General features: G+C 43.3%; 1 protein-coding gene across 1 annotated transcript; it reads left to right on the forward strand.

Annotated features, from left to right (window-relative positions):
• Positions 1-8424: 8424 nt before the first annotated feature.
• tmco4 (transmembrane and coiled-coil domains 4) lies at positions 8425-23331 on the forward strand. Its single transcript, XM_080535066.1, has 14 exons — positions 8425-8540; positions 9006-9141; positions 9363-9537; positions 9779-9806; positions 9921-10050; positions 11394-11491; positions 11915-12058; positions 12263-12382; positions 12521-12685; positions 13006-13142; positions 13511-13595; positions 19954-20071; positions 20470-20587; positions 22453-23331. Exons 1-14 carry the CDS (start codon positions 8501-8503, stop codon positions 23047-23049), a joined length of 2091 nt encoding a protein of 696 aa, XP_080391192.1. The 5' UTR covers positions 8425-8500; the 3' UTR covers positions 23050-23331.
• The last annotated feature ends 111 nt before the right edge of the window (positions 23332-23442 follow it).

Genomic DNA, 23442 nt, shown 5'->3' on the forward strand with positions numbered 1-23442 from the left:
ATTATATGTAGAACCTCTGTATGCACTCACTGGTCCACTAAGCAAAGATTTGCAAAGTTGGCAATTGTGTATTTGAGCTTGAGCTTAGGTTATAAACTGTATGACTATAATGTTTGTGTACAGTCTCCTTTTGTTTCCTTACTTTTGTAGAGCAAGTGGATGCAAGGAAGGTTGGGTTTACTTTATGATACCTTTGAAAGGTTGCCACGTCCTCCTTCTACCTCTCTGAACCTGGAAGAGCCGTGGGTGGGGTAATTTGACCCTGTGAGTAAAACAATTGTTATATCTTTGCACTCTATCAAATTTCAAGACCCTCCTTTCATGACTTTTCCGAGATATGTGCGTTCTACCACCCAGTATCCTTACAATTTCAAAATCACATCAGGTTAAGCTAGTATGAAGCTATTTTGCAGCTATTTTTCTGTGGAGGAGGCAGGCTAATTTACAAGACGCGCCAACTAGTGGTCGTAAGTCTAGCAATACGCGCCAACTAGTGGTCGTAAGTAGCAGCTTCCCATTGTAAAGACTATTGTCATTTGACCCCCGAGGCAGCTCTTATAGTAATTTAAAAAGGCATGGCTGTTCTAGTGTTAACAGATTCCATGGGGGATGTACAATTACAGCTCATCTCGGCCATCTCCAATCACATAACAAAAGCTACTATTGTAAATGTGTGTGTGTGTGTGTGTGTGTGTGTGTGTGTGAGTGTGTGCGTGTGTGTGTGTGTGTGTGTGTGTGTGTGTGTGTGTGCATGTGTGTGTGTGTGTTTGTGTGTGTTTTTAATTCAACCTTTATTTATCCAGGTTAGTCTCATTGAGATCTATTTTTCAAGACCTGATCTCATCCCGGAGGTCCTGTCTCATCCCTCTCATCAGTGTAAACTTGTACTCATCCCTCATAACCACCTGTGATGAGCAGCCTACTACTTCTTAATGACAGGGAGATGACAGTCAGTATACCTTGCACATCCTGTCTGTAAACACACTCACCAATCATCATCATTTGCTCCACTCATTCACTTATTTCTCCTACCCCTTTCTCTCCTCCTCAGTGCCCTGGGGGTCATTCGGTGAAGCTACGATCTTTTTTTACTTGATCTTCCTCTTGTCAACGTGACAGAAGTGACAGGAAGGCAAAAAGAGGCATAGCAATGTCTGTCAGAGATACGGTACCAGGGGGTTGTGTTTGAACTTGTATGCAATGAGCACTGCTATGTTGTCTACCTGTCTGCAGTCAATGAGTAATCCATCCTTGGGCTAAACACACAAAGTAAAGTAGGGAATGTGACATACTGTAGCCCAAGCACAATGGGAAATGGGTGTTTTACCCCCAGGGGATGGATAACATTCAGGAGGGGGTTTCAAGGTGAAAGGGTTTGTCTGCTGCCTCCTACACAAACAAGTAGGTAAGATGGTTTGTATGTGAAGGAATATAAATGCTAAAGCCTATAAAATAAAAAACTTGATCACAAATGTTAAAGCCACACACCGCAATGTGTGCATAAAAACAAAATGTGGGTCACCAGCGAAGATTTTAACAATGGAGAACTTGCATACCTTGCATGACATTCTCCCTAAGGTATCTATGGGTGTGTTCTCACTAGAACATTTGCTTCACTTGGAATCAGAGTTTAGGATAAAATTCGCTTTGCTCTGCATCGTTTGGAGCTGTGAGAACGTGCATTCGAAGTCGCTCCCGGAGCAAACAACCAACGCATGCTCCGCTTGAAAAGGGTGGTTTCGCTCTGATTAGAAACAACGCATCGATCCTGTCCATAGGAAAACAACAGCGCATGCATGTTGATTTGGATAAGAGCGGGACGAACAGGCAATTTCCCATTTTTCTGACCAATCAACTACCACGTCTGTTGCTTTGATTGCGTATGTTACTTCGTTTACATAAAGGGCTGTGAGAACGTAAATCAGAGAAATAATTTATGCAACAATGTTGCAATCTCATCCACTTGCTCCTGGTCATGATTCGGATTTTCATGTGAGAACATAACCTAAGGGTGTGTTCTCACTAGAGCATTTGCTTCACTTGGAATCGGAGTTTAGGATAAAATTTGGTTTGCTCTGCGTCGTTTGGAGCTGTGAGAACGAACATTCGAAGTCGCTCCCGGAGCAAACAACCAACGCATGCTCCGCTTGAAAAGGGTGGTTTCGCTCTGATTAGAAACAACGCATCGAGGCTGTTCATAGGAAAACAACAGCGCATGAGTGTTGATCTTGAACAATTTTCAATTTTTCTGACCAATCAACTACCACGTCTGTTGCTTCGATTGCGTATGTTACTTCGTTTACATAAAGGAATCAGAATCAGAATCAGAATCAGAATCAGAATCAGAAGACTTTATTGCCATGACATGTAAACATGTTAGGAATTTGGTTTGGGACAGTGGAGCACGGTTTACAGCAGGACAGGTGCAAGACAGGACAAGACAGTGCAAACCAACATCATAGTGCAAGAGTCATAATTAATATAAATATAAAGTGCAGAGATCTAGTGTTCAAGTGTTCATATCCAGACAGTCCAAAGCTCTCTGGGTGGGGGTGGAGGGAGGGTAGATAGATAGGGGTCAGGTCAGGGGGAGGGCCCAGCGGCATTTAGGAGCCGGATGGCTATGGGGAAAAAGCTGTGTGCATGTCGGGCCTTCACAGTTTTTAGGGACCGCACCCTCCTGCCTGAGGGGAGCGGGGCGAAGAGACCGTGTCCTGGGTGTGCGCGGTCAGCCATGATCTTCCTGGCCCTCCCCAAAGCCCTACTTTTAAACAGGGCCTCAAGGGGGGGCAAAGGGCAGCCAATCGTAGCGTATCACCCGCTGCAGCTTGGCCTTGTCCTTGGCCGCTGCAGCGGGGAACCAGATGATGATGGCTGTGAGAACGCAAATCAGAGAAATAATTTATGCAACAATGTTGCAATCTCATCCACTTGCTCCGGGTCATGATTCGGACTTTCTTGTGAGAACATGACCGAAGTCATATGCAGATCAAGATTATTCATTATTTGAAATGACTGGATAATAGCACAGACAGTGGCTATAATAATTAATACTATGGTCACTAAAGGGCTTTGATACATACAAATAATCACTTGTAACCACCTTTATCTTTTCGTACTCACCGAGTATACAAAACAACATCTCTCTCAGACACAGTTTTCAGTCATGATAAAAGGTATCAGCTGAAACCCTCCAGGGGGTCCAACCCATTTGGGAAACATTGACTTATGAAACCACAGCACATGTCTTGGCCGCATTTCAATTTCTTTCATAGTAGCCTGTTATTATTTTTTATGGCAACAGCCGCTTCATTTGACTTCTATTCAACAAGCATTGGGCGCTGTGATGAAAGACTCTCAACATGTCATGGCCTTGTCCTGTCTAATCTAAAGTCCAGTTCATGTACAGCATAGACCTTGAATTCATACAGGTATATTGAATTGAATGCATGAATTGATTCTATGCAAACATTAGATGTCTTTTGCTTATTAATAACTTCAGCAGCTGTAAGAGTTCCTCTCAGTTTCACCTATACGCATCTCTTATGATAAGGGTTCTTATGATAAGAGTTTTTCCTTTCATGGTCAGGGAAAAAATCTGGACACTATTTATTATCATTTTGTTTACGACACAAGAAAGGCTCAAGAATGGAGCTAAACAGCACTGTATAAACAGGATGCTTAGTAGAGAGAGACTGGGAGATTCCTCTCTGACATGGCAGGATATTATTTTGGTGGAATAAAAATAATGTGTGTGTGTGTGTGTGTGTGTGTGTGTGTGTGTGTGTGTGTGTGTGTGTGTGTGTGAGTGTGTGTGTGTGCATGTGTGTGTGTTTGTGTGTGTTTTTAATTCAACCTTTATTTATCCAGGTTAGTCTCATTGAGATCTATTTCAAGACCTGATCTCATCCCTGAGGTCCTGTCTCATCCCTCTCATCAGTGTAAACTTGTACTCATCCCTCATAACCACCTGTGATGAGCAGCCTACTACTTCTTAATGACAGGGAGATGACAGTCAGTATATCATGACTGTCACTGTTAGAACTAGGCCTGCTCATCACAGGTGGTACTCAGACTGTCATTCATTGGCCGTGCCTAACAACTTGGACCACTTGGACATCAGTATTGGCAGTAAGAGAGCTTGTATTGGATATTATTTTGGTGGAATAAAAATAATGTGTGTGTGTGTGTGTGTGTGTGTGTGTGTGTGTGTGTGTGTGTGTGTGAGTGTGTGTGTGTGCATGTGTGTGTGTTTGTGTGTGTTTTTAATTCAACCTTTATTTATCCAGGTTAGTCTCATTGAGATCTATTTCAAGACCTGAAACAGTGTATTGGGCGCTGTGATGAAAGACTCTCAACATGTCATGGCCTTGTCCTGTCTAATCTAAAGTCCAGTTCATGTACAGCATAGACCATGAATTCATACAGGTATATTGAATTGAATGCATGAATTGATTCTATGCAAACATTAGATGTCTTTTGCTTATTAATAACTTCAGCAGCTGTAAGAGTTCATCTCAGTTTCACCTATACGCATCTCTTATGATAAGGGTTCTTATGATAAGAGTTTTTCCTTTCATGGTCAGGGAAAAAATCTGGACACTATTTATTATCATTTTGTTTACGACACAAGAAAGGCTCAAGAATGGAGCTAAACAGCACTGTATAAACAGGATGCTTAGTAGAGAGAGACTGGGAGATTCCTCTCTGACATGGCAGGATATTATTTTGACAAATTACCCCAGGTTGTACTAACAGTTTCACCACATGAAGGCTTAACGCTTAATCCCCCCACACACACTTTCCTGTGTACTGTAAGATGTGCTGGAACTGCAGAACAGTGCCAGGCAGGAACTGGTGAGATGTTGGGGGGTGCCGGTGGAAAGAGAGAGAGAGAGAGAGAGAGAGAAAGACAAAGAGAGTGTGCATGCGTGGGTGCGTACGTGTGTGACTCACCATTAATAGCATTCTACCTATGACCTTGTTTAACGGTATGGTCCCTGCCCATCCATGTCTGTATGTTTATTGTATGGAACAGAACAACATAGCCTGACGCTGTTCAATACAGCTTCCCTTGACTCTGACCCCAGAAAAACGGACCCACTAGTTGATTTTCTAGTTTTACTAGTTGATAGATGTACTTCCTCAATTAAGAAAGCTAAATCAAGCAACTTTCTAAGTGCTATATCAGATACTGCTGGAAAACAGTTGGAAATTCCTATTCTTCTTCCTCACTTCCTAAGCAAGTTTTGTTTGAGTCATTATTGAAAGAAAATAGATACAGTAAATGATGCATTTTATCTCTGCAGGTGGTTTGATCCAGTTGGCTCAATGGCAGATCAGTCAACTACTAGTGAGTCCTTGTTTCAGTTTCAACAAATTTCTTTTAAATACATGTCTATGTGTGATGTGTGATGTTTTTTTATGTGTGATGTGTGATGTTTCACATCATGTTCTATGTGTGATGTGCTAACTGCCCCCATGATTGCGTAATCATTCTCACATACAATGCAATGCCCTGCATAAGTAATGGGACAGCGAAAAATGTTTTCTTCTTTCAGCTCTACATTCCAAAGGTTTCGATTTTAAATCAAATATGGGGTTAAACTAGATTCTCAGCTTTTATTTGATGGCATTTGGTTTCACCATTCAGAAATCACAACACTTTTTTTATGTATAGTCCCCCTATTTTAAGGTACCCAAAAGTGATGGGACAATTGGCTTAACAGGTTTTTTTGGTAAGTCAGGTGTGTTCCGATCATTTGTGCAGGCATCAGAAAGCTGTCAAAGTCTAGTATTGATTGCATTTGTCTTTCGGTGTCTGTCAACATGAGGACCAAAGAGGTGTCAATGAAAATCAAGGAAGCCATTATTAGGCTGGAAAATCAGAAAAGAACTATCAGAAACATATCCAAAACCTTCTGTTTTGCCAAAATCAATAGTTTGTAATATCATTAAAAAGAAACAAAAGCACTGATGAGAAAACATGGTAGGCCAAGGAAGGCTTCCACAGTGGATGACTGAAGAACGCTCACCATAATTAAGAAAAAACACAAAACAACCGTCCTACAGATCAGTCCCAACACACAGGACACTGTATATAGACTATTTTATGTAATCAGGGCACGCTTGGAAAAGAGTCCCTGGTCTCAAGGTGCTTTCCCTGTATAAATAAATTATAAATACACATTGTGTGAAGATTTGTTATGGCTTGCCCTATCCTGTTGTCCTTGAGGGAAGGTGTTTTTGTGATTCATTACCTCTGAAACGGCTGCCAGTCAGACAATTAGTCTCACTCTGTTCTATTCAGATTCAGACAATTGAATGGAGAGAGAGAGAGAGAGAGAGAGAGAGAGAGAGAGAGAGAGAGAGAGAGAGAGAGAGAGAGAGAGAGAGAGAGAGAGAGAGAGACTGTTATTTACTGGTGGGCTTGGGAAGATAGAGTGTTGTTATTGCCCATGTTATCTCTCTCTCTCTCCCTCCCTCGCTTGCGCTCTCTCTCTCTCTCTCTCTCTCTCTCTCTCTCTCTCTCTCTCTCTCTCTCTCTCTCTCTCTCTCTCTCTCTCTCTCTCTCTCTCTCTCTCTCTCTCTCTCTCTCTCTCTGTCAAGACAGCCCATATAGTAGGGTCCAAAACCAAAATTCCGTGAGCACTCTCTGGCTAACATGTTCTGATGATTGATTTGACTTCTAGGGACCTTTTATATTTGCCTCCAGGTCCCTCCCAAAAACCCAGAGGTTGGAGGCTAACCTGGAGGCTAACATGTATATAAAAGGGCCCTAGAAGTCAAATCAATCATCGAAACATGTTAGCCAGAGAGTGGTCACAGAAGTTTGGTTTTGGACCCTACTAATAGGTAAATAGCCAATGCTAAGGCATAATCCAAGGGAAAAACGGCATATCCAGATAAAATGGGTGACTGTATGCCTAAAACACTCCCATCTACTGGCCAAAAGCGGTACTAGTTTAGATCATTTTAATTTGATGTCAGGGTTTTAGGAACTTCAATAAATTATTAAATTGGGAAAATGTTACTAGGTATTTGAGAAATCCTTGCCCCTTTGAACACGTTAATAATGTTTTTCTCACCCCTATCAACCCTTGGAGTGACAGAGAGACAGGAGCAGGCACGCGGGAAGGTATTTTGACTGGGGGTGCTGAGGTGCTGTCTATATACGCTACAGGGAAAAAAATTGCCAGGGAAAAAATTATAACGATTTCTCTCCCTCCCTCTCGCTGATTGCTCGTTCGCTCACACGCACACAGTGGCATAACGACGGGCCCCAATGCACGGGCAATAATAGTTAAGCACGCACGCATGCACCCACACACTACAAAGACGTAACGTTAAATATTTTACCAACAATGTGTTGGAATTTACAGTAATTTCCACTCAGCTCACAGTGTCCCACAATGTCCACAAACATGATATTGACCATTATTACAGACAGCACTCCATGTCGATTGGTATTGCATCTTAACGGAAGCCCTTCGCTGCCGAAGAATCGGATGGATCTGAATATCAGTTCTAATACGTTTCTGGCCGTCTGTTGCTCTTTCTCAACAACGTCCGACAGTAGAGCATTAATGGGAGTGTTGTTAAGCGAAGCAAGCAATCTCACCGATTCTGAATGTATGTCAGACATCTCTTGTTGGCTAAACTTACAAAAGCCTCCTACTGTAAATGCACTTGTCTTTCTGTCGTGGTGCCTTAACCCCTTCCCTATATAGCTTTACTGCAAGAGAAGCAAAGAACAGGGTCTCTTTCAGTGACATAATGCAACCATTTCCACCTGGTAAACCAGCTTTTTTTAAATGAAATGAAACTCGAATGTCTCTGTTCCAATTTTCCTCCCAGGAAAATGTATGTCTGGTCGACACGGCTCGTCAAACGGGGGTGGGGGTGGGGGTGTCAAGACTCGGATGTCAAGTCCCTAGCAAGATATGACCATGTGATCACTAACATTAAAACTAACAAACACATTTTTACATTTATTACAAAAAACACATTTATTTTTATTCCCAAAAGCAACAATAGTTATTATATTGTTTTAAATTATTGTTTGAATAATATTTTTATTTTTAAAATTCAGGCAGGAGGAGCTCCTTCTGCTTGCCGCTAGGGGGTGCTGCAGCACCCTCAGCACCCCCCTTCCCGCGTCCCTGGACAGGAGCACACCCTCTAATTCTCACTGTATTTATAAGGAATGCAGTCGTTACCTGATCCCCTAACGTCTATCTGCTCTGTTGGTGGATTGAGTTGGTTACATTTACCTCCCCAATATATAGCGCTTTAAAAACCCATGTCGTCTAAAGGAAACAAATGAATGGTAGAGAGACGAGAGGTTTGGTTGAAAGCTGTTTCAAAACGTTGTGATATTGAATGAACCCCTGATAGTTTCAAGACAACGTTGACAAGTTCCAAACGGAGTTCAACAACACTCACGCGCCAACATGCATGGAAGAGAAAAGTGACAGGGCATAATATCAACATCGGGGACATGGAAGCAGAAAGAACGAAGGGTCCAGAATTGACTACAGGTAACCTGCTAATGTTGCTGGTTAATTCATCACGTACTGTCCAACTTTTAAATCGATCTGTCAATGGCAGAAGGTTTAGCTCGCTACTCTATAGCTATCTGCCAGCCGGCACTAAGAAGTCCAGCTGGTTGTGGTTCTGCGCAAGTTTCTATTTCTGACATTGTAAAGGAATAGCTTGATCAGCTATGCACAGTAACACGTACTTATTCTATAATATATCCATGTTGACATAAAATGCTCGGATTCCAGGAATCTCTTAACGCAAACGACGTGTACATTTGGTTAGGCCTACATTCAGGATAGATACGTTTGAAAGTGTTGTGTACTCTGTGGGCTTTGAAGATGTTATTCTTGACTCACTTACTAGAGCATCATTAAACATCTCATGGTGTTATATTTAGTACAAGACATAACAGGCTAGTGCTGCTGCATCCGGCATAAACACCTGTCCGTCTGTCTCATCAGAGCGTGCTCGAGATGGGCCGAGTGAACCTGGCTCTGAGGGGGTGATTGGCAGGCAACTCACCGAACCAGGGCGCTTCGCCTATGCAGGACTCTGTGGGGTTTCCTTGGGCCAGCTCTTTCCTGGACCCGAGAACAGGTACACACTGAAAGACTAACGTTTCGTGTAATAGTAGCCCCTGTCTTTATGTAGGGTCAACAATAAATGACACTGCATGCAAGTTTTTGTTGGTGTTCCTCCTGTGCTGGATCAACTCAATAATGTAAGGTGGATTTAATTAAATTTAATTAGGAGAGTCAATAGTGAGGTACTGTATGAATGCTCTTGTGAGGTGAACTAGGCAGTTTTGTGTCACACAGGTGCTTCCGGGAGCAGTACTTGGAGGGGTTGGTGTGCTGGCTAGGCCTGGATGAGTCGGTCATGCCCGTCATGGGGGCCTTCCTGGCGGGCCTGGGTTTTGAAGGCAGCGACACCTTCCTCTCCATACTACAGGCTGAACCACTGCTGTCTGCAGGGGCCATGCCCATCACACAGGTGTGTTACACTGCACCATAGCCTGCATTTCCCATAGTCTGTTTGGTTGATGGCAAAGGACCCTGAAGCATCATCTTGAGCTGCAAAGTTAAAACCAGTTTCAACTGAAACCAATAGAGGCCAATTATTTGTGTGGTCGGGGCAACAGAGTCAGTTGGGGTGGGAAATGATGATGGGCGATGTACATACAGTGCTCATGTAATTTAATTCCTCCTTGTCTCTCATTTCCCCTCTGTCTCAGGACCTGGTTTATTTTTCTCTCAAAGATGGTAAGGATCTTTCATTTGTTTGTCAAGTCAGACATATAGCGCGTACCAAGAAAAGGGGCCAAAGTTTCCTCTGAAAGTCATAAAAACACATACGTGCCCTGTCTGCATCCTCAGGCCACTACGACTCCAGAGCACGAGTCCTGATCCGCCATGTCAGCTGCCTGCTGCGTGTCTCCCTTCAGCAACTGGAGGAGTTCGAGGCAACACTGGGAGAGAGACTAATAGAGGGTGGAGAGGAGAGCGAGTAAGTGAGGGGGAGGGACGGGGGAGAGTGAGGAATGAAGGGAAAGGAGCGAGTGAAGGAGGATGGGAGGACAGGTAAATTAGTGAGGGACTGAGTGAGGCAGGCAGGCATGAAGAGAGGGAGGGAAGGGAGGGGAATAAGTGGGGAAGGGTTGTGTGAATAGAATGTTTCAAGATGTAAGTGGTATGCAGTACTTATCTCCAATGTTAACAATGGCAGAAAGGTTTTTGTGTGGGCAGTTACATATTGAGTGTCCTCTCTTTTTGTGTCACTGCTTGCTGTCAAGAATGGATACAACAGTAAGTTTGTTTTATGCATATCCTGCATGTTCTTCATTTCTGGGGTTTTGTTTCAGGGGATAATGACTCTTTTACAGTTTTTCTCAATTGCTTCCACACGTTTTCTGAAAGCATGGCTCAGTTTCTCAAAACTCTAAACACAGTTGAATGGTAATGGGTTATGTCTTGGTGGTTTATAGCTGCGCACATGGTGATGTTCTCCCGTCTCTGGCCAGGAACCTCAACAATGTCATGCTGGCCGATAACATTTCTTCCCTGTTGCCTTTTCATGAGGTTGAAACCAACTCTATCAGCGTGGTCAACTAAAGTGGCCCGAATCTCATCAGAGGCAATTGTACTCCTAGGTCGTAGCCTTGGTTGTCCTCTTGCTCTTGCTCGTCCTCCTCCTCTGACTCTCACACCTCTCTCCTCTCTCAAAGTTGGCATCCATTGTTCTACAACACAGGAGAGCTCACCTTTAGCCCTTTTATTGCTAAAGCTATGATTGCTAATTGAAAAGCAATAGGTGTTTGTTTGCCCATAAGGAGTGTGATTGGTGGTTTGAGTTTAGTATTCTGAATGATAGTGTTTTCCTTGTGAACATAAGAGATTTTATCAATGAAAAGACTATGCCAAATGTAGAGAATTGTGTGTAGTGTTTTGCAGAAAGTGTGGTTTAGAACTGCACAATGAGTGAAAAGCAGGAAATATGTTTTTATTTGTGCAGAATTAGTGTGAGATTAGGTACATGAGTTTAAGGTTTTGGTTATTGTGTCTTAAGTTCCAGTGTTAGTGTGAAAGCAATTGAGAAAAACTGTAAACTGGTTTGAGGGGCCCTATTGAATTAACCTAAAAACTGGGTTTCCAAGATTTTGTCAACATTATTCTTCTGTCAAGGAAAGAAAACATGTCTAAATGTGATTCCTGTAGTTTCACACTGTAAATATTGCCCTGTTAAGTAGGCTAGATGATCCAGTTCACATATTCATTTGTGCAGTAGGATTTGATTGATATTATTATACTTATTGCATATTCAGATGGTCCTCCTCTTTCTTGATCTCTCAGAGAGGAGTCATCTCGACGACAGAAGAAAGAGAGAGGACGCAAATTACGACGCTACATCCTCATTGGCCTGGCCACAGTCGGAGGTGGAACTGTGATTGGTCAGTGCTAATGCTTGATCCAGCATGCTTGAAATTCCACAATTGTTGATGTCCATAACAAATGTATTCTTGCGCGCTTAACTGGTGTAGCACACTAAGGCGCATGCCATATTATCGCACGGTCCCTAGTTCAATTCCACCATCGACATATCCTGCATGTCATCCCCCTCTCTCTCACCCATCCTTCCTGTCAATCTCTATTGTCTGTACAATAAAGCAGAAATGCCCTAACAAACATGATCACCTTTATTTTGCTCTTATTCACTATCCTAATGCTTGATTTTGAACAGGGTCTTTCATGCTGTTGTTTCCTCATGTTAATACACTTGTTCCAACTAGCTTTGGTTAAGAGCATCTGCCAAATGAAAAGAATGTGTTCTAGCCGTGTCAGCAGCCATTCTAACAGTATCTATGCTCCTTCAGGTGTGACGGGCGGGTTGGCAGCTCCCCTGATGGCTGCAGGAGCCGGGGCTGTCCTGGGCGCAGGAGGGGCAGCTGCTCTGGGCTCAGCCACTGGCATAGCCATCATGGCCTCCCTATTCGGAGCTGCGGGGGCTGGATTAACTGGTGAGATTACTGTGAGGTGAATGCGCTTTGGTAGTGTATGAAGATACACATCCTGAATATGGAACTAAGATTTTGGTTTGGGTGCTCGCTCTCTCTTTCTGCCTCTCTGTTCTTTACCTTTTGCTTTCATTGCTTCTCTCTCCACCTTTCTTGCTCTCTCTTTCCCCCTTCCTTTCTCTCTTTTCTGCATGTGTTTCTCTCCAGGCTATAAAATGAATAAGCGTGTGGGAGCGATAGAGGAGTTTGAGTTCCTGCCTCTGAGCTCAGGGAAGCACCTCCACCTGACGGTGGCTGTGACGGGCTGGCTGTGCAGCGGCAAATACAGTGAGCAAACATCTCTCCTGTCACTTTCACTACAGAATTTACTAATAGTTCAAATATTTCCAGAGCATTATCACAACCACTTTATTTGACAGTCAAATTGTCATGAATCCCTCACTCCCTTGCTCTCTCTCTCCTCAGATTCGTTCCAGGCTCCGTGGTGCAGTTTGGGAGCATGGGGGGAGCAGTATTGCCTGGCATGGGAGTCTCGCTTCCTCAGGGATCTGGGCTCAGCCATGTCCTCTCTGCTGGATGGCCTGGTCAGCATGGTGGCCCAGGAGGCCCTCAAGTACACTGTGCTCGCAGGTATGCCAGCCTGACAGGACCTGACTGAGGCCCCAGGCCCTGTCAGAAAATGTTCTAGTTTAAGAACTTGTATTCAACCTGCATTGGTGGTCACATAATGTTCCTCCTGTCCAGTGAACACCATGGTTCACATGACTGGATTTTATTTTGTGGTTAGAATGAAACAAAACACATTTGTATTTTACACAGTGGGGGAAAAAACACATTGTGAGTTTGATTGAATGCCACCAAACCCCTGACTTGATTTAATTCAGTCCCAGATAGTTCGCTAGTTTCCTACTCTTGTTCTGAATGTGTGTATGTGCTGTTGCTGGGGGCAGGTATTGTGTCTGCTCTGACTTGGCCTGCCTCCGTCCTGGCGGTGGCCAGCGTCATTGACAACCCCTGGTGTGTGTGTCTGAGTCGCTCTGCTGAGGTGGGGAAACACCTGGCCCAGGTGCTGAGGACCAGGCAGCAGGTAGGCTCCTCACCACAGTACTACAGTAGTAGTACACTCAAGTATGCCCACTCTTACTTGATGTACCCATATGAATACATAATGCTCCACATGAGCTTGAACATTCACATTGAAAACTTCTAAAGGAAAAAAGCTATAGTTTTGTTAGTTGTAGATTTCTTTGTTAATGTAGAATGGTGTTTTTTGTGTAAACATACATAATGCAAACAAAAACCAACATGCATATTGTAAGCTAGATGTGTTGTACATTGAACCAAAATATTGCTACCCTATTGTAACTTGAATATTGGTATATTTAGATCAGGATATGTCCTTTTACACATCATCTTACACATTTTCTTTTCCCTCTTATCTCTATCCATTTAAAGGGGAAGCGTCCTGTCAGTCTTATTGGCTTCAGTCTAGGAGCAAGGGTTATCTACTTCTGTCTGGAGGAACTTGCAAATGACAAAGGTATGCCAAAAGGATTAAATATAGCAGTACTAAATGCTTGTGCTCATACCGTAAATAACTGATTATTAAACTATTATATTTGTGAGGCTATTGTAGAATCTTCTTGTCGGTAAAATGATGGAATGGATCAATCTATTGAGGATTGTGATCTTAAATGCGTTGTGTCATCTCAGGATAGATTAGGTGCGCAGCATACACGATTTGATTCTCTGTACTTGATTTATTAAGACAGTCAGCGAATGGTTCATCAGCACGGTAACCAGCATCCGGCATTCCACGACCATTCCACGACATTCCACGACATTCAACGACATTCAACGACATTCAACGACCTCATTATGACATACAGACAGGCTTAAATACTCTCTCGACCACCCTCTGTCTGTGCCCTGGCGCCTAACCCCCAAGGTCTTTAAGATAACAACCTCTCGAGTCTGCATATTGTGGCGTTATTGCTACCCCTGAAGAGCAGGCTGACCTGGAAGGTACAGAATGTGTGTGTCTGAGTGACCTGAGAATAGAGTATGTGTGTGTGTGGGTCTGTGTCATGTGTGTGTCTGACAGACAGAAGCATAAATGTTGCTAAGATCTAACAGTCCCCCCTAAATTCTAAACAACAAGTTACAGAATTTTAAAGATCAATGTATAATCAATAATAATCAATAATAATCAAACATATATGAGGAACCTACAATTTTTTCAGCCAGGCCCCATTGTATACTGGCCTGGCTGAACACGAATCAGCTCCTGCAAAGCACTCAAGGCCGATATGTCCCTGGTTTCAGATAAGCTTTTAGCCAAACATAACTGGTGATAATTCTGATTCTGTACTGACACACAGAGCATTTTAGGAAGAAATACACCTCCATCTTAACCATCCTTACACTTATAAGAAAATCAGCCATAAATCATGCGGGAGAAAAGTCCCCCCTCGGTTCCTCCACTAGTCAGGGTCCGGTTGATTGAGTACCGACCCCCTCCCTGGAACTCTAACGGTCATCCATGGTCAAGGATGTAGAAACACAGGTGGTGTTCAAATCTCTACAGAGACCTCCCTGTCTCGTTATCGCCAAATGCACCGGCTAGTTTCTCACCTCCTTGACCATCAGTTCGACCCCTACATTACTACTAATTTAAACAAAACCTTACTGTTCTGTTCCCTTAATTGACCCTCCTCGAGAGTAGAATAGATCTCTCCTGCTAGATGATAGTTACTCCAATAACACTACCAAAACAAGTCATTTGTTTTTAGAAAAGTATTTTTCAACAGCCTGATTAGTAGACATTGGTCAAAGGCCACAGCCTACCCTGTCTAATCTTTAATGCATACACTTTTACTGTAAAAAAAGGGATTAGCAATCTCATAACCATATTGTTTACATCCTATTAACCTACACCACATTCCCATTCACCAGAGTCACCTAGGGAAGAAAGTTTAATCAATTTGCATTTTTTTTTATTTTCCACAGTCCAATATTCCCAATGTTCGATATTCAATCTTTAATCTTTCGAAGAAAGGTGGATCTCCCCCTTCCTCCTGTAGACTCGTCTCGGCTCTCCCTGTAGACTCGTCTCGGCTCTCCCCGATCAAGTCCTCTGCTGGGCCGTGTGAGAACAGGAGGCCTGGTTGTTCTCCCCCCTCCTGGTTTCATCGGCCGCACACTTCCAGCTCCAATCAGATTGTTGTCTGGAACACAGGACACAAACCAACCAAGCAGTATCTTCGAAAATTCAAACACCACTGTATTCTTTCTCAAAACATGTTTTTGTTCAACGCTGCTATTTTTCTCATTTTACTTTTTCCCGCTTCCCATTGAAACCTACGGTAATCATTTACATTTAACTCTAACTTTCAGGCAAAACTCTTATAACCTCCACAATTTCTGTTAAAACCTCCCCCCTGGTTTCAACACTCATATCTTTCCCTGCAGACACCTGTAGGTATGGTACAGTGGGGGACATATTGAGACATCAGCTGTGATTTCCCAAAATGTCATCTTCACCCCGAATAGGCCCCCACACTCTAAACAGTGTAGATCTGTAGTTCGAAGGCTCTGCACCAGTGACCCATGCCATTATTGTCCCTCTTTTGGAGTGTTGAAACCCAATACTTTACAATTTACCCAGAAGCAATTGTCAAATTGAGATACTGAGATGCAATGATCAAATTTGTAAGATAATGCCATCAAAAGTTCAACTTTTTAGTTTCATTTAACTTCAATTACACCAGATGCCCATTTTAGTCACACTCTCGATTATTATGATTATTCCTGCTGAACCTGTGTGTGTGTCCTTGCAAGATACAGCCAAATCTCCCTGGCCCAATGGCCTGCTTTGCCACAATAGTGACACACATCAGTCATTCTCTCTCCCCCCTCTGCCCTGACGCAATCTATAGCTTGTGTGCTCAGATGTCTGTGTTTTCTGTTTGTTTTTGTTTTTCAAAACCAATGGGACCACTTGTCAATTCGGCTCCCATATCCATTAAGATGACATATCTATTAAGGTGACACAGATCATACTCTGACACACGACAGAGGGGTCTCCTACAAAGATTGCTGGCCTGTGTCATAGTTCTTTCGTCTACAGACTTCCAGCCAGTGTTCTAACAGGTCCCATTCTGGGACATAACGGTACGCCACACTCCCTCCTCGGCCTTGTGGGCCAGATGAGGAGACGGCGCTCTCCCCCTCCTCTTCAGACTCATTGTAAACACACCACACATGGTCCCATGCTCCCCCCTCCACCGAGGATGAATTCTGCATGTTAGCTTGTGCTAATTTCTCCTCTGCCTTAATCACTTCATGATGATAGACACAGCTAGTCAAACTCATTTCTGAAACAGCTTGTAGTGACATTCTAAGACTAGACTAGCCCGTGTAGAGAGGCAAGCAAGGGAGAGGGACAGAGTGAACTGTGTGTGTGTGTGTGTGTCGAGTCTGTGTGTTGAATCGGGCCAAGGTTACCAGACACAGTCCTTTTTTCCTCTGAGAATAACTCAACTCTTAAACTTGGTTGGGTCACTGAATCAATGTATAACACACAACGTCTATATCAACTTCCCCAAATCTCCCTTATTATTCTTAATCACCAATTGTATTGACAAAGGAAGCACCAATTACCCACAAGCTTGTTTTTTCTTGTTATCTAGACTGTTTGTTCTACAAGATCCCAATATCACAGTAAGACAGTAGCCCATCCTGTCCGCTTTATTACCAATTGTATGGACACAGAACATTCCCCACAAGCTTGTTATGATTAGTTTTCAGATTTCTCCCATACTAGACAAAGCCACCACCTGTATTATGCATTTGTCGTCAGGGAGACTGTATCATATCTCCTGTTTCGATAGACCACTGGACTTACTATAGGCTTGTCGATAGCCAACTATAGACCTCAGCTCTAGACCACTATAGACTTTATCGATAGCCAACTATAGACCTCAGCTCTAGACCACTATAGACTTTATCGATATCCAACTATCGACCTCAGCTCTAGACCACTATAGACTTTATCGATAGCCAAGAGAAAAATACGGAGCCAGAAAAAATATACAATTCAGCACAATTACGGAAATACTGCTTTCTTCTTTGTCTCCGTCTCCCTGAAGACATGTCAAATATGCTCAGATCAGTTCAATGGGCTGAGAGTTCATTACTTTCACTATGCGCTGTTTTATGAGGTCATATCCTGGCGAGGCCCGAGCGCTCTGCCACACACACAGTAAACCAGCCTGTCAGTAAACCAGGCTGTCTGTAAACCAGGCTGTCAGTAAACCAGGCTGTCAGTAAACCAGATTCAGATTCAGATTCAGATAACGTTTATTGCCATTATGCTTGACACATGTAGGAATTTGCTTTGGCATTTACAGAAGGTGCATTTATGCTTTTTTCACATATACATGAACAAAACAAGTACAAATACAAATGAAAAGACAGGCAAAAACAGGACAACACAGGACAGACAGTGCATGAATAGTGCTGTATATAAAGTGCAGTGCAGAGTTATTCAAGGTCCAGTGCATGTTCAGTCCTGGGCAGACTTGGAGGTGGGGGGGAGGGGGAAGCCACAGGGATCAGGTGTATGAGGATGTGGTCACTGTAGCCCAGTGCGGCACGGGGGACAGAATGGTAGGCTTGACGAGCTGTACAGTAGCAATGGCCAAGAGTGTTCACCCCCCTGGTGGGACACGTGACTTGCTGCCTGTATTTGGGGAGCGCCCGGCTAAGATTAGCCTGGTTAAAGTCCCCCATAACAACAACAAAACTGTCCGGGTAACTACGTTCCACACTCATCAATTGCTCTGCCAGTGTGTCTACTGCTGCGGTGACGTCAGCATCAGGTGGAATGTAGACACACGCGAGAATGAATGAGCTGAACTCGCGGGGGGAATAGAATGGACGACAGAGGATGAATAGGTATTCTATAGCCGTGGAACAGTGTTGGTGGAGCACTGTCACCTCGGAACTCCAGCGCTCGTTTACAAAGAACAGTAACCCCCCACCCCTAGACTTGCTCACCGCCTCGAAGTCTCTGTCAGCCCGGAACGCAGAGAATCCCTCTAGCTCCACCGCCTCGTCAGGGACAGATGAAGACAGATGGGTCTCCGTGAACGCAAAGACAGCCGAGGAGTGGAAGTCGCTGTTCCTCGCAACGAGACACCGGAGTTCATCCATTTTATTGCAAAGGGAGTTCACGTTGCTCAGGAATATGCCCGGTAGTGGTGGTCGCGTCCCTCTCCGCCGTAGGCGAACCAAGCAGCCGGCTCTCCGACCTCGCTGCCTCCTGATCCACCTCACAGCACTGGCGAAAAACGCGGTCCCCCTCACAAGCATATCCAGAATGTCCGTGGAACGGGTGAGTAGTTTGGGGAAGATGTCCGGTGGGGTTAAACCCCCGATGTGCAGTAGTTCGTCCTTTGTGTACGACGTTAGGCAGGACACAGAGACACAGAACAGACAGAACACAACAAACTGTAACGCCATAGCTGCCATGGGCGGCGCCATCTTGGATCACCAGGCTGTCACCAGGCTGTCAGTAAACCAGGCTGTCAGTAAACCAGGCTGTCAGTAAACCAGGCTGTCAGTAAACCAGGCTGTCAGTACACCAGGCTGTCAGTAAACCAGGCTTGTCATATCTCAAATCTCAATTCATGACAAGCATTTAACCATAAACACATAAAATCTGCTCAATTTTACTGTGCACTTTACGTGTTGAATATTCTATCTCAGAGGTTCTTATTTGATCTGAGCGACTTTTTAGAACTCACTTTTTAGTTGATCTTTGCTGTAAGCACGGACTGGAGCCACCTGTCACCACAGAGTTCCTCTCCTCTGTCAGGAAGGGAGTGGAGGGGTGCACGTCTTTGTTTTTGCTGTCCGACGGCTCTGTTACCACGATGTACCAGTTCAAAAGTTCAGTCGCTAAATCCTGGGTCACGGAAACCAATTGTAGAATCTTCTTGTCGGTAAAATGATGGAATGGATCAATCTATTGAGGATTGTGATCTTAAATGCGTTGTGTCATCTCAGGATAGATTAGGTGCGCAGCATACACGATTTAACAAGAAAATAGAATGTTCAACACGGGTCGGAATCTCTGTACTTGATTTATTAAGACAGTCAGCGAATGGTTCATCAGCACGGTAACCAGCATCCGGCATTCCACGACCATTCCACCACATTCAACGACCTCATTATGACATACAGACAGGCTTAAATACTCTCTCGACCACCCTCTGTCTGTGCGCTGGCGCCTAACCCCCAAGGTCTTTATAAGATAACAACCTCTCGAGTCTGCATATTGTGGTGTTATTGCTACCCCTGAAGAGCAGGCTGACCTGGAAGGAACAGAATGTGTGTGTCTGAGTGACCTGAGAATAGAGTATGTGTGTGTGTGTGGGTCTGTGTCATGTGTGTGTCTGACAGACAGAAGCATAAATGTTGCTAAGATCTAACACTATTAAAACAGGTCTCACAAAAAGAGTAGTGAAGAATACCGGTAATGATTTGAGATCATTGACTTTAAAACTCTTAGTCGTGACTATGAAATGAAAATGTCAACCCAAAGCAATGTACAAAGAGTTAGTTTCTTACAAAAAGGTCACAGTGAATATGAATAAAATAAAATTGTATGATTCTGTATTTTTTGCTTTCTGTATTTATCATAGACAGAGCATTTGCATATTATTAATCTGGGCCGGCCTTGTGATCAATTAATCATAATAGACAATTAATATTCTTTCTTGCCATATTCATGTCACAGTTGGCATTCTCTTCACACAAACAATTGCATTTCAGAAATGTTAAAGTAGCTCAATCTGGCTCTGTTTCATCCTTGTTGTCCCTGTGTTCATCAGGTTGTGAGGGAATGGTGGAGGATGTTTTCCTATTGGGCGCCCCTGTGGATGGGTCAGAGAAGGCTTGGGAGAGAATAGCCAAGGTGGTTGCTGGGAAGATAGTAAATGGATACTGCAGGTAAGAAAAGGGGAGTTGGGCAGAAGTTTAAACAGAGTTCAACACTTTTGCAATACATCCTGCCTTCCTTTTTTCTGTGATACTATCACCAATCAGAAAGAAATAGCTGAGTGGAAAATAAGGTTACCATGAATCAATCAACTGAGGCAAATTTTGTGAAGGAGATACAGTATGTTGCAATTTTTAAACACATCATTAAATGTTTTGTAATGTTGCATAATTTATTTCCAAACTACAAAGTAATACATTCAATATGATTCTATTTTTCACAAATAATTTTCATCGGCACTGGGAATTAATAAATAAACAGAGTAGTTAGCCCGTTCATGAGCTCAAGGTAGCACATGCATGACACTAACAAACAATGGTGCTTGACCATTGGTCCCTCTACCTGTCAGAGGGGACTGGCTCCTGGGGTTCCTGTACAGGGGTTCGTCAGCCCACATGTCTGTTGCGGGGCTTCAGCCAATCAGCGTGAATGATCGCTGCATAATCAACGTGGATCTGTCTTCTGTGGTGAGTATCTAAATTATAGTAATTTATAAGCGGTATGTTTTCAAGTAGCACAAACATTTTATAATGTCAAGTACATTTAAAAAGTGGCACTTGAAAACACCCTCAAAATGACTCACTAGGTTATTCATTGGTTGTCCAATGCTTCCATTCCCATATACTGTATGTCCAACGCTAACCCATTGTTTTTTTAGCAATGACTTGACCCTTAAAAAAAAAAAAAAAAAAGCAATTACTGGAAGTTGATGACTAACATAACAGGTACGAGTAGAGGGACATTTCACACATCCCCGTTCAGTACCAATTCGATGCTTTCATCCTCCCGAACACATCGTAGCTTCAAGATTCAGCCCTCAATCACTGTCCTTGGAAGAAGTGTGAGATCTCGGGCTATATACAGAGCCTTTAGAAAGTCATCATACCCATACCATACACATTTCTAAAAACTTGTTTTCACTTTGTCATTATGTGGTATTGTGTGTGGATTGATGCATTTATTTTTTTATTTAATCAATGTTAAATTGAGTCTATAACACAACTAAATGAGGGAAAAAGTGAAGGGGTATGATGACTTTCGATAGGCACTGTAAGTCTACTATTCACTTGCTAGGTGGCAAGTATTTCAGAAGAAATGTTTTTGTTAGTTATGAGACTACTGCTCTACTCTAGTTATATTCTGTGAAACGTTTAGGCTGGTTTTAGACAGCTGTACATTTCTTTCGGTCAAATGATGGAATTCAGATGGTTTGATGGTGACTAAAAGGGATATTTAAAACAGTGTATTTATTTCACGCTGAATCAGGGTTAGCAAATAGTTCATCAGCATTGCTGCATTTAATGGTGATGAACTGGTATCACCAATACATTTGTTATCACACCACAACAGACATAGATTAATTGTTACACCATTTATTAAAAGTTGAAGAAAATCTGTGGTAGGGCCTCTGCCAGTTCCATGAATGCACAACACGTCGAACCTTGAGGTGGATTGGCTTTATCGGGTTCCACTTCTTCTGTCAGCCAAGAACAGAAAGCTGAGGCTGCAGTGGACAAAGGCTCACCAAAACTGGACAGTTGAATACTGGAAATATGTAGCCTGGGTCTGATGAATCTCGATTTCTACTGAGGCACACAGATGGTATCGTCAGAACATCATGAATCCATAGACCCAACCTGCCTTGTGTTAACAGTCCAATCTGGTGGAGGTGGTGTAATTGTTTGGGGAATGTTGGCAAGATCTTGGCACGATTTGGGCCTGTTAATACCAATTACCATAAAATACCACAGCCTATTTGAGTATTGTTGCTGACAATGTGCCCATCTTCTAATGGCTACTTCCAGCATGATAATGCACCATATCACAAAGAAAAAGTTGCCTCAAACTGGTTTCATAAACATGACAATGAGTTCATTGTTCTTCAGTGGCCTTCCCAGTCACCGGATTTGTATCCAATATAACACTGTTGGGATGTGGTAGAAAGGGAGATTCACAGCTGTGACAGAAAGTGCACCTGAAAAATCTGCAGGAATTGTGTGATGCAATCATGTCATCATGGACTAGCATCTCAAAGGAATGTTCCCAACATCTTGTGCAATCAATGCCACAAAGAATTGAGGCTGTTTTGAGAGCAAAGGGAGGCCCTACCCAGTATTAGTATAGTGTTCCAAAGTGTTCTGTGAGTGTATGTATGTACAGTATATTGTATCATGGTACATAATGGTTTTGTACAAGGAAAAACTGCAATTACACAAGGTACAACATATTAGACCTACAAATAATTACAATCAATGTCTAATTATTACAATATGTGTCCAGAATTCCCTGTTCTCCTCTCCAAACATTTTCAAACAGTTCTCCTCCTTCCCAGGTGAAAGGTCATCTGGACTACATGCGTCAGATGGACACTATCCTTGTAGCAGTGGGATTGCCCACCAGAGAAGTCCCAGGGGCCACAGGCGGTCCTCTTCAACCACTCATAATGGCAGAGGGGAAAGTGAGCATCAGGAAGGTCGAGTCATTCCAAGAGGAAGTGGTTGATGAGCCTAACCTTGGATGCAGCTTGGCTGGAGCAGATGGGACTTGTGCTGGGGAGGATGGGGGAGGGAGAAAGGAGGAAGAGGGAAAGCCAACAGAGGAGAAAGAGGAAATGGGTGATGGTTGGGATATTCCCGACATTACAGATCTCCTGGACTCCCTGAATGAAGTAGATGTTGCATCTGAAATGAGTGGTAGGGCTAACCAGACCCTCAGTCCTGGGAGGACCTCTATGGAAAAGGACAACCATGCAGCTTACGATCCCAAGTGGGAGGAAGGGTGGGAAGACGTTGAGAAGGCAGGGTCGGACAATGAACACACGTCCTGGAGCTGGGATGACACACATTGGACCACTGAGCACACACATACAAACGTGCATGACCAAACTCGCAAAACGACTCACGTTACAGGATCAACTGCCTCATTGTAAGCCCACGTCTTCTCAAATTGAATCGTCCACGTCATGTTTGGAGAGAGGTCTTTCACATTCTCAACACTCTCAGGTGTCAGAACCCACTGCTACGGCATCAGTAGAGACAAATGGCAACTTCCAGTGAATATAACTGCCTAAATGAACCACGAGTCATGAAAATGTGATGCCCACAAGGGCCATTTTAGATGTTAGTAGTTAGAGTTATATGAATCATTCTGACCGCTAATTCCTCTGTGAAAAGAAAAGTGTTATCATAATTTATTTGTATTGTATGTGTGTTGTTGGCTTCATCATGATTAAGATAGATGTCAAATTAAATACTGTAATTACTTGTCAGTTCAAGTTCTATGGATTTTATGAGTATGAAACACAGCGTGATAAGTACCATCT

The sequence above is a fragment of the Nansenia antarctica genome (assembly GCF_963989245.1).
Source record: "Nansenia antarctica genome assembly, chromosome: 6".
Classification (NCBI taxonomy): Eukaryota; Metazoa; Chordata; class Actinopteri; order Argentiniformes; family Microstomatidae; genus Nansenia; species Nansenia antarctica.

Excerpts from the sequence above, each read along its gene's own strand:
- tmco4 (XM_080535066.1), top strand. The coding sequence starts at position 8,501 with ATGGAAGCAGAAAGAACGAAGGGTCCAGAATTGACTACAG. Across the intron at positions 12,059-12,262 it reads TGCGGGGGCTGGATTAACTG|GCTATAAAATGAATAAGCGT; the intron begins GTGAGATTACTG and ends GTTTCTCTCCAG. Across the intron at positions 12,383-12,520 it reads GCTGTGCAGCGGCAAATACA|ATTCGTTCCAGGCTCCGTGG; the intron begins GTGAGCAAACAT and ends CTCTCTCCTCAG.